Source organism: Ctenocephalides felis, unplaced genomic scaffold, assembly GCF_003426905.1.
Source record: "Ctenocephalides felis isolate EL2017-DRISC unplaced genomic scaffold, ASM342690v1 CF-g0.4_SCAFFOLD_03571, whole genome shotgun sequence".
Classification (NCBI taxonomy): domain Eukaryota; kingdom Metazoa; phylum Arthropoda; class Insecta; order Siphonaptera; family Pulicidae; genus Ctenocephalides; species Ctenocephalides felis.
Genome location: NW_020539725.1, coordinates 52337537 through 52349900, shown reverse-complemented (window position 1 = coordinate 52349900; position 12364 = coordinate 52337537). Strand labels below are relative to the sequence as shown.

General features: G+C 33.6%; 1 protein-coding gene across 1 annotated transcript; it reads left to right on the top strand.

The window, feature by feature from the left end:
- The first annotated feature begins 2932 nt into the window (after positions 1–2932).
- Positions 2933–10113, top strand: LOC113386232. Its single transcript, XM_026624024.1, has 3 exons — positions 2933–4261; positions 4309–7911; positions 10072–10113. Exons 1-3 carry the CDS (start codon positions 2933–2935, stop codon positions 10111–10113), a joined length of 4974 nt encoding a protein of 1657 aa, XP_026479809.1.
- The last annotated feature ends 2251 nt before the right edge of the window (positions 10114–12364 follow it).

Below are 12364 nucleotides of genomic sequence, written 5' to 3'. Positions count from 1 at the left end.
AACCATTTGATAAAACTCGTTAAGGACATCATGATGATCTTCAGCAACAACTGATCAGCAGGAATCTCAACTGATATCTTTCAAAAGCTTTCGAGTCTCCAAAATTGGTTGTAAATTTTTGGCGATTATAATAGAAGCGGCTGTTACAATCGTTGTGCAAAATTGAACAAATTGATTAATTTTGCACAACGATTGTCACAGCCACTTCTTCATATCACCAGATAAGTTTAAAATTTTTGGATTAACATAAAAATTGTAAAAAGTATACACATTTTTTATATAATATTTTACTAGAAGTTGGAATGTTCAGCAATTTGCCTTTAGGCAAGAGATTCTTATCCAGTACTAATATTTTTAAATACGTTTGAAAATACTTTATCGATTTTATATTTATAACCTCGTTAACTTTTCTAGAAGCTGTTCGAGTAAATTCTTTGTAATTAAATTTCAACGATTTAATTTTAATGTATCTTCAAAAACTGTAAACTGACTTTTGAAATTATATTTTTCTCACAAGTATATAAATTAAAAATCGGGTTTGTAAAGCTTGTATAAACTTTGAACCATTTTTAGGATATTTTTAAACTTTTTATGATGATAAAGTTCATAGTCTTAACGAACATCCTTAAATAATATAAGCATACAAAAAGTGATTTAATTATGAAAAATATTGAAATGAAAAATTATCAAAATTTTGACTTGACATTTTTAAAAGTAGCCACATCTTAATTTTTATTGATTAAATCGAATTACACATGTCGGGGACTTCATGAAACTTGTCTTTAGACAAAAAAGTGACGCTTACACCAGTCATTTTAGAACATCGTTAATTATATATTATGTTATTATGTTAAAGTTATTTCCAAACTATAGGAGCTATGTACCTATTAACAAAACATGAAATAATCATTATAAAGTCACTGTTGATGGTATATGTAACATATCATTTCTACAATAATATATGTATGTCTAATCATGTATTCTAGAAGCAATAATAAAATAAACAATCATACAATGTCAGTAAATAATGATAAATATTAACTTCCACCTCGTTAGCATACTTGTGGTTAAACCAAATGAACTAACTTAAATTGCCCACGAACAGAGACTGTGTTTTGTTTCGTTTATTAGTTTTGTGGTTAAAGACCAGATTTTATGGTGTTCTTACGGAAGCCTATTTAAATAATATTCAATCCTTATTACGTGTATTAAATTTATGTGTATTATTCCAGGTAAACGAGGATGTGGCTATTGGAAGAAATAAAACGAGAAGCTTCTGCAGATAAATAACAAACATGTCAAATAGAACGATAAAACTGTTGCTCGGTAGCTCTTGGTGATAAATCAATGGTGTAAAATTATTAGGAGAAATGAATTTTCCTGCATTATAGATAATGTGTTATAAAAATCCTAATCTAAGAAAAATTATCTGGTTTTCTTTATGACTTTGATATAAAATAACAATTACATTTTGCTCACCTACACGTAGGTATATCAAATTGCATTTTCCTAGTACTATGTACCTAACGAAGCAAGATGATGTAGATATATGTAATTAAACTAGTTTTTATATCAAACAAGACCGTGCAAAGAAACTAGAACTAGTAAGGCTAATGCATATATTTTCATGTCCTACTGGTTATATTTAATTCCTTACCACACATAGCTGGTACTTAGCGCTATGTTGGCTGCCAAGTTCGAAGTTAATCTACTTTTAATGTGTTTAGCGAATTTCATACAATTTTATCCACAATGCAGAGGATCATTGACTTCGTTGCATAAAGTCATTCTATCGGAAAATGAGACGTTGAGAGGGATCAAGTGTTATTTTAAAGACCTACTTCATAAGGTAAAGAATCTGAAGAAAAATCTGTGAAATATTGTCTTCAAGGGATCACTACTTTGCTGTTTGAGCATTAATGTAATATAACTGTTGTGCAATATGTGGAGCAATATTTATTCAAAAAATAAACAAACTCATAAAGCAATAAAATTAACTAAAATTATAAAAAAATCAATTTTAATTCGTATGTAAAAATAAAAAAAGTATGTGTACCAAAATTTGGCATGAAACTCCTATTAATTGAAGCCAAGTACAAAATTTTCGTCTACGTTTCCCAAAAATCTATTTAGAAAATTCAAAAACTGTTCAAAAGATATCTTTTGTTTGGAATCATGCTGATCAGATTTTGGTAATGATTGACTATTCCTTTATAATTAGAAGTTGACAACAAATATTTTATTGATTTTATTTTTTTACTCATCATATCTGGTCCATCGTAACGGATAAGTACTAGTGCAAAGAATAGTTTTGCAATTATTGAACGCTGAGAGGTATTTAAAGCCTGTAAAAACAGTGCGGTGTTTTATTTTGGTTATAATTTGTTTATGCATGCGGCACATGAATGGTTCTGTGTCGTTCAATAATCAAAGAGAAGAAGGAGCATCTTAATCACTTGGGGCTAGCTTTCGGACGCTGTAATCTACAATTTTCGAAGATTTGGATGAGCCTAATTTGAGGTTAGGATACAGGTCGCTGCCCAAGGATTGTTCTATTTGCCGGTTCCATGTCCACGTGAAACTCAGCACCCCCCAAGCAGTTTTTTGGCCTTGTTGGTGAGGATATTTGCTGTTTAACTTCGACTATCACGTGGAGAGGAGAAGGAAATTGGTCGTGTATAACCTATACACGAGTCGTGAGTGTTACTTTGACATCTATAAGTGTACATATGTACAAAGAACATTTTATTAACAATAAGTGTTTATAATTCAAAATTTATTTGTTTTCTTGTTACATATAGTTATTTTAGTTATTTGTTGTTACTTACTTATAGATATTGTTTAATTGTACCTCATTGTTATAGAGTACCTTATTTCAAAAGTCTCTTTATATTTGCCTTGATTAGTTGGTTACTTGATATTTGCAATCATAATGGCAGACTTAGCTTCATTAGAGAGTACGCATAGGATGATTAAAGCATCATTTGACGCAATTCATAAATATATCAGTAGCTTTAGTGAGGGCGGTAACATTAAAACGTTATCAGTACGTAAACAAAAATTAGTCGAGAGAAGTCACGATTGGGACGAAAATTATGTACAGTTGGAAGCAATCAGTCCAGGTACGCATACTACTGAATACCTTAAGTACTCAGAGCTTTATTTTGATATGATGTCGGAAATAGAAACAATAATTGACCGACATCAGAAACCTATTGCGAAAGGTGCTCACGCTTCAATAGATGTGAAATTGCCCGATATCATATTACCTAAATTCAATGGGGAATATAATGAATGGACAGCCTTTATAGATATTTTCAATAGTTTAATTCATAATAATTCTAAATTAGCACCTGTACAAAAATTGCACTATTTAAGAGGTGCACTCACAAATTCAGCTTCCAACTTAATCTCCACAATCAGTATTTCTAATGAGAACTATGATATAGCTTATGACCTCATAGTTAAAACATATAACAATAAATTTTTGATTATTAATTCGCACTTGCAGAGTATAGAGAATATTCCAGCTATTAATAAAGGAAGTTTTGAAAATCTGAGGGCCCTTTTAAATAGTGCAAGACAACAGATACAGTCATTAAAGGTCCTATATGAACCTGCCGAGCATTGGGATGTAATTTTGCTGTTCATGCTGAGTAGGAAACTTGATACTGGTACGAAGGTTGCCTGGAATCTGTCTAGAACGTCAGGGCAGTTACCATCCTTAGTGGAATTTTTTACTTTTTTGGAACTTCGGGTAACTGCTTTGGAACATTCGTGTAGTTCAGACAGCAAACCAGCGTCAACAAAGAGTGTTCATACCATTGTCAAGAGGCCTACACAGTCATGTATTCTTTGTAAAGGGGAGGATCATGCCTTATATAAGTGTTCCAATTTTAAATCATTAGATACAGAAGCTAGAAAGAGCTTCATTAGTAAACATGGGATATGTATTCGTTGTTTGGCATCTCGACATAGTGTGGCTAAGTGCAGATTCAAATACACCTGTGGAAAATGCAAAGCCTCTCACAATACCTTGCTACATAAGGATCCTGAGCCTGTGCCCAGCACTTCTCAAAGTAGCACGGTTTGTATGGCTAGCAACACAGGCGTACAAACCTTGTTATCAACTGTTTCGCTTATTGTCATTGACGCGGAGGGAGCACAACATACGGTGAGAGCACTTTTAGACAGTGGGTCTCAGATAAATCTTATAACTAATTCTCTTTTGGCGAAATTGAAATGTCCCATTAACTCAGAGGTACATAGACTGAGCGTTTGCAAGGTCAAAGCTTTTTGTGCAATAAGGCAGTAAAGTTGACTGTTAAATCTAGGCTGGGTGCGTTCTCTAGAAACATTAATTGTGTGATTGTGGATAGAATTACGCATTCATTGCCATCTGTATTTATAGATTATGAAGGCTGGAAGATTCCTGACAATGTCTCGTTGGCAGATCCGTCTTTTAATGTGCCTGGCAGCGTGGATATGCTGATAGGAGTAGAATTATATTTTGATGTTTTGCAGCAAGGATGTATTAGGCTAGGGAATCATCTTCCTATTTTAAGGAAAAGCTCTTTCGGATGGTTGATTTCTGGTGTCTTTAAGGCAGAACTTCAAGGTAATGTACACGTTGGTCTTATTTCTAATGAGGATCTTCACAATAGTTTGACGAAGTTTTGGCAGTTGGAAGAAATTTCTTCAGACAATGCTATGACGGGTTCAGATAAGCTATGTGAAGATCATTTTATGGCCAATGTTGCACGCCTTGAAAATGGCCAATTTGAGGTAGCCTTGCCATTTGTGGAAGACCAGGTCGAAAGGCTTGGATCATCATTTGTTACTGCAAAACATAGATTCTTGAATTTAGAGAGGCGGTTTGCTAGGGATGTCAGCTTGTTTGAAGCATACTCCAAATTTGTAAGAGAGTATATTGATTTAGGTCATGCTGAACAAATTGTGTTAACTCCGGAGGAAGCTGTCAGGAATGATTATTATTTTTTGCCTCACCATCCAGTGGTAAAAGATGGAAATTTCAGTAAGATACGAGTTGTGTTTGATGCTTCAGCAAAGTCATCTTCAGGTATCTCGCTGAATAATATCTTACACACTGGACCAAAATTACAACAAGACCTTTTTTCCATTTTAGTTAGGTTTCGGTGCCAGCAGTTTGTTTTTGTGGCGGACATTGTCAAAATGTACCGTCAGATTAAGGTTCGAAACGAGGATCAAAGGTATCAGTTAATAATATGGAGAGATAATCCCCAAGAGATTTTGAAATTTTTTAGGCTCACAACTGTGACATATGGCACGGCATGCGCTCCTTACTTGGCTATGCGGTGTTTGAAGATGCTTGCTCAAAGCAATTTGACAACATATTCAAGGGCTGCACAAGTTTTAGATAGGGATTGTTATGTCGATGACATTATCACAGGAGCGAACACTTCGGACGATCTTGTTAGGATACAAGGGGAGATTGTCAGGTTATTAGGTGAAGGTGGTTTCTCGTTGCACAAGTGGTCGAGCAATTGCAGAGAGGTGCTGCAAGCAATTCCTGAAAAGAATAGAAGCTCAGCTGTAGCCTTGTTTTCAGAAGGAGATACAGTCAAAACCCTTGGCCTCGCATGGAATCCTTCACAGGATTGTTTTAAGATCTCACAAATTAAGGTTTCGGTTGCGGAGGCCCAGCAGGTTGTTGATACCAAGCGGTCTGTGCTATCAACTATAGCACAGATCTATGATCCAATTGGGCTCGTATCTCCTGTTACTGTTACAGCTAAGTTAGTTATGCAGGAGTTGTGGAGGCATAATCTGGATTGGGATGAAGCATTGTCGCGAGAACTGCAAGTTAGGTGGGATTTATTTAAAAATCATTTGTCGGATCTTGATAACCTGACTATTCCGCGTTGTGTGTTCCATTCGGTTCCTGTGGATATACAATGCCATGGGTTTTCAGATGCATCGTTGCTTGCATATGGGGCGTGTATATATCTTCGAGCAACATATGCAGATGGAACGGTGTCATCTCATTTACTGTGCTCTAAATCAAAAGTAGCACCATTGAAAAATGTCACACTGCCAAGGTTGGAGTTATCTGCGGCTTTGTTATTAGCAAAGCTTTATAAGCAGATAACAACAATATCGGACATTAAAATCTCTGAGACCTTCTTGTGGTGTGACTCAACTATTGTTCTTGCCTGGTTGAAGACGGATCCTTCCCTATTGAAAATGTTCGTGAGCAATAGGGTTGCGGAAATTTTAGATCACACGCCAGGCACAGTGTGGAGACATGTCTGCAGCAAAGATAATGCGGCCGATATAGTATCCAGAGGTGTGAAAACACCGTCAGAATTAATTGGGTATAATCTCTGGTGGCATGGGCCAGCTTGGTTGTTGCAGGATCCCACTAATTGGCCTCAGAGGTTTGTTGAGACTGGCACAGAAGCAATTCCAGAGCGACGAGTATTAACAGCAACGACTGTTACTGCTTATAATGAGCATTTGAAGTTAGTGTTAGAAAAATGTTCTACCTTCAATAAAGCAGTAAGAGTGGTTGCTTATTGGATTCGGTGGCCAGAAATGTGTCGTCCAGATAGGGGCTCCAGGCGTTTAGGGTCATTGTTAGTTGACGAGATAGAGAGGGCCTCTAGGCGCATTGTTTATTTAGCACAAAGAGAGGTTTTTGGCAATTTGGCTGATCAGTTAAGTTCTGGTAACCAACTTGACACCAACTTCAGCAAGCTGAAGTCATTAAATCCTTTTGTGGATGCCGAAGGCTTGCTTAGAGTAGGTGGAAGGTTGGAAAACGCAGACGTAAGTTACGACCAGAAACATCCCATTATATTGCCGAAAAACCATTTAGTGACTGACCTTCTAACTCGCTCGGAACATGAGAGGTTATTGCATGCTGGCACACAAACAACATTGGCAAACATAAGACTTAGGTATTGGCCTATTGACGGACGAAACACAGTAAAACGAATTATTCATAAGTGTGTGAAATGCGCTAGATTCAGAGCAGCCAGTACTGAACAATTAATGGGAAGCTTGCCTAAGGATAGGGTCACTGCCTATCGACCTTTTCAGGTGGTAGGGGTTGATTTTGCAGGTCCAATTGAATTAAGAACCAGTAGATTAAGAAAGGCTCCGCGCATTAAGGCATATATTTGTTTGTTCGTCTGTATGGCCACTAAGGCAATTCATATTGAATTAGTGACAAGTCTTTCTACAGAAGCCTTCATGTCAGCTTTGCGACGCTTTATTGCACGGCGCGGTTGTTGCTCCGTGATCCATAGTGACAATGGGAGAAACTTTGTTGGTGCCAAAAATGAGTTACGGCAATTAGCCACATTATTTCAATCCGAGATGTCCAAACAAGAAATCATTTCGTCGTCTGCTCGGTTGGGGATAACGTGGCAATTCATACCCTCTCATGCACCCCACTTTGGAGGTTTATGGGAGGGATCTATAAAAGTGATGAAGCATCACATTCGTAGGGTTATCGGGTCGCACTGTCTCACGTTCGAAGAGTACATGACAGTATTGTTACAGATCGAAGCTGTACTTAATTCGAGACCACTTCTTACCCTCACAGATGATAGCTCTGATATATCTTATATTAGCCCCGGTCACTTTTTAATTGGTAACGCCCTAACATCTTTTCCAGAACCATATAACGATATTGCAAATGTCAAGGCAACTAAATTATTCAAACAAATAGCAGAGATGAAAGATAAGTTCTGGTCTTTATGGTCGAAACAGTATTTGTCAGACCTACAAAAAAGACAAAAGTGGTCAAAAGAACGGCCAAATATTGAATTAGATACAATAGTTCTATTGAAAGAGGACAATGCGCCTCCATTACATTGGCCTATTGGCCGTATAATAGGTACAAGTCCTGGACTTGACGGCAAGGTTAGAGTAGTTCAAGTTAAGACTAGTAGTGGTGTTTATACCCGCTCAATTACTAAAATCGTCCCTCTACCTTGTCATTAGCCTATACATTTTATCTGTTATGTTTTAGTATTTCTTATCAACATTTATTATTAAAGTTATCCAATTATTGTTAAAATATCATAAATAATTAAAATATGTTATCAATTTTATATGAATGTTTTACCTAGAAATAATATTAAGTTAGGAATATGTTATTGTTATAGACTGATACACAACTATTTGTATTAAGATCAACTAATCATCATGCATTTATTATATCATTATACAGTCCACTATTCATATTCAAGTTTTGTTTTGTTAGCATTAAGATGATTGTTTTTAATTAGTTTAGATATAAGATCTTAAGAAATAATCTTTTGTAAATATTTATCATTGTTGTATTTTGTTTTATATTTTGTGATGCTTTCGCATCGCGCGGGAGCATGGATAAAATTGTCATTCAAATTTATAATTTAAGTTTCGCGCGCTCGTTGTGAACTGTCAACAACGAGCGTTATGGCTGATAGGTTGGTAGCATATACTACGCGCCACCTTCAGCTTTGTATATGCCGATGTGCAACTTGTATAATAAATGTCTAACTCTCTTCTTCAAGAACTTTCGAAGCATAAACATCTAAATAAATATACCTTAAAAATATACATCCAGCATTTCTTTATTCCAATATCCATAGAGGTCAAGATCTAAACGAGCTAAAACTTTTTAGTCCTATGATAAAACTCAGTTATTTCTAAAAATCATTGAAATTTGAAAAAAATGATTGTGCTCTCAAAATATACATTATTGCAAATTAATATTATTTCAATTATCAAGAAGTTCATGCTACTCGCCTTAAAACAAAATGCCAACACCAACACCAAGTTTTAATGTGATTAAATTTTTAATTTGCTGATTGATTTTATTGTGATTAAGCTTTTACTTGAAATCATATCAAGATATATTTTTTAAGTAAAATCAAATATCACTACTTGATAATACTTGACTGATCAAGATGAGAATTGATCCTGAATCTGGTTAGTAGTAAGGCCAAAGCTCTTACCATTATATCACTGCAATTCTGAGAATTGAATTTAGTCTATTCTGTTAAAAGCAGAGTTTTGGATTGCTTCAGTAATAAATAAACTTTAGCCATTTTTTGCATGCGTTTTAAGTTGCAAAAATCATAAATATAAGGCGGCGTCCATTAATCACGTGATCGATTTTTTAAAGATTTTTGAGCCCCTCACCCCTTTTGGTGATACGTGGTGGTATTCGAAATTACCCCCATCCCCCACCAACCATCACTTGTATCTTTAGTTACAAGAATAAATTTTAATTTTTTTTATTTTTTTGAAAATGTTTGGATTTTTTTTAAACAATTTCAGGAAAAATAAATACACGTATTATCTTACTATACCTTTCCCTCCCTCACGTAATATTTTGTGATTTTTTGTCAACTCCCCTTCCCCGTAAAAACCCCACGTGATTAATGGACGCCCCTTGAGTGAAAATTTCACCTAAAATTAAATCTACCAAATTTAGCAAATTGAAATGCAGAAATGTAAATCTTCTTCATTACTTTTACTACCAATAGGGAAAAATAGGAAGGATTTAGAGTAGTTTTTAAATAAACTAATATATTTTTGAGTTCTACTGACAAACGCAACTAAAAATAAAACAAAATCAATAACCAATTACACATACACAAAACTCTTGAAATATTAATAAATAAAAAAATTATTCACCATATCAATAAGCTGCCCTCCAAAAAATTAATGACATATCAACATCATATATATATTTACATACTAATATATAAAAATCACAGCAAAAAACAGTTCTATATGAAAATATTTACTATTGGACACAAACTGAGTACTTAATAACGTTGTCAATATTAATAGAAGTCAATGTTATAAAAATCTCGTATAACATTTTAATAAATGACTATTATTACATCGATGACAGCCGGACATTGAAAAATATCTACATTACAAGTTTTAAAAGTTACCGATGAACAGTGTGTGGGCAGTATGGTATTAAAAATTACCATATATATAATGTTCACACCAATGAAAAAGAAACAAATATCGAAATATATTTATCATTCTAAATATATTAATGAATTTTGTAATTCCTAGATCGAGTTGGATAGAGCTATATTGCCTGGGGAAAAAATTTAAGAGAATATTTTATAGACAGAGCATGCCATTGATTTTAATATACCAGGTGTAAGTATAGTAAATTTTATTCATAATTTAAAAAATTATTTATTAAAATATAAGTCAACTAGTTTAATGATTAAAATAGTTTCATCATATAAAACATGTTTTTCAACCAAATTAATATGAAAGAATGCATTTATTTTCCAGTAAATTAGGAGAGATTGGATACGGTTGTGCCATTTTTTTCTTGATCAGCAATTTATGTTAGTTTACCAGTTAAATTTACCCGTTATTTGAATATTGATCTACCTGGAAATATTGATATGCTGTATTTAAATACGATAAAAATTAGTAATTAAATAAAATTATACTAGAAAAGGGCGAGTGGCAAAACCGTCTACACCCCAAGGACTGCTGTGGTAGGTATAAAAATAGGCAAAAAACAATGTGGTCTACAGATCATGTTGTTATGCAATAATGGAAACTTGTTCGAACAAACATACTTCATTTTTTTCCCTAGGATTCTTTTTCGACTATCTCAAATCAGTATAGTTTAGCTGTTATGACGACTGAAGCTACCGTACTCTGTCACAATCGTTTTTGAAATAGTATAAAATGAATCATTAATCAATTTTCCAAAATATTCTAACAAATACTTATGACGCAACGGTTTGGCCAATTTTTACGAAAAGCTAATCAAGACGATTTTCATCTATGTTTTTAATTAAAACAGGATGCCACTACTGCTTGATATAAGGCTGTTCGAGGTGGGTTTCGAATCTGGAACTCTAGATATAAAGTCAAAAGTTTTTACAAATAAGCCAGTGAGAAGCTCCAATTTTAACAATTCACATTTTAGGTTGAAACAACAATTTTAACTTCAATTAAGGCAAATAATCATTTTTTGAAAATCTAATTAATAGATCATTTATCTACTGGAGCATAGCATAATATGTAATATCACATTACACAATTGCTTGACTAGTTAATTAAATTTCCTATTTATCATGCCCACGTGCCATGTCAGAGTTGACTTTATATACCCACATTGCACTAAATAGACAATTTTCTCGTAGAAAATTACAATAGTTCTGACTCAAACAAAAAGAGCCACAAAACAGAAGATATAAAGCATTATACGACTCCAGCTCGTATATAATATTTATATCGTATTGTGTAATCATCCTTTTGTTATCATGTAATTTTCTCAACGCGCAAAGTGTACTTTATGAACGTCTGCATTTGTCTTTCTCGGCAAATACTTTCCTCTTGGGAAGTCTCGAAGTCTTTTTCTATTTACAGTGAGTTGTGCAAGTTATTATAAAAGTTTTAGGAAAGCTTCTTACAGAAACCTTCTGCTGCCAATACGTCTATTTTAAGTTATTTTTCAAGGAAATCTCGCACATCGAACGAACAATGAGGAGGAAAAATGTGTATAATAAATATGATGGCAAACATATTTAATTTGTTGTTTGGTTTGAATTTTGATTTTGGTTTATATATCGAAGAGTGAAAAAAATCTTGTGTTATTTTTAGATTATTATGTATTACAGTAGCTACAGTTTTCTGTAATTTGACCACATATCTTCGATAGTATCGTTCTTGATTTCTCATAAACTCATGCTCCAAAATATGCCTTGTGGTTTAGCTATAAAATTCTTTTTATCTAAATTAGTGTCCAACTAATCCATTTTAATTTGAAAATAGATTTATGATCAAAATTTTGAAGTAAAAATGACTTCCTTGATCTAACTAACTTTTATGTGTAATACAGGACCATTAGAAAACAGCAATTACTACTTCATTTCATATATAATATTCGATTCAAATTTAACAATTAAAATCTTCATATAGACTTATGAAGTGACCTACCAATTAATCCGTTTTTACTTAAAAACAAATTTATGATCAATATTTTGAAGTAATAATTACTACTTTGACTTAACTATGTTAATGTTAATGCAGGACCAGTATCCACAATTTGAGAAGAGCGATTACTATTTTATTTTTTATAGAATATTTGTTTCAAATTTAACAATTGATTTTTTCATATAGACCTCTAAATCTTTATTTCAACAAAATATCCCTTTAAATTTTCTTGAGTTTTGCTAAATCTCAATGAAGAAAAGATTAGTGTGAGAGGTTTTCGCTGCCACTCTACGCCAAAGTGTCCAACTAATCCATTTTTATTTGGAAATAGATTTATGATCAATATTTTGGAATAGCAATAATTAGCAGTATCTATAATATGGACAACCTTTTATGAGGA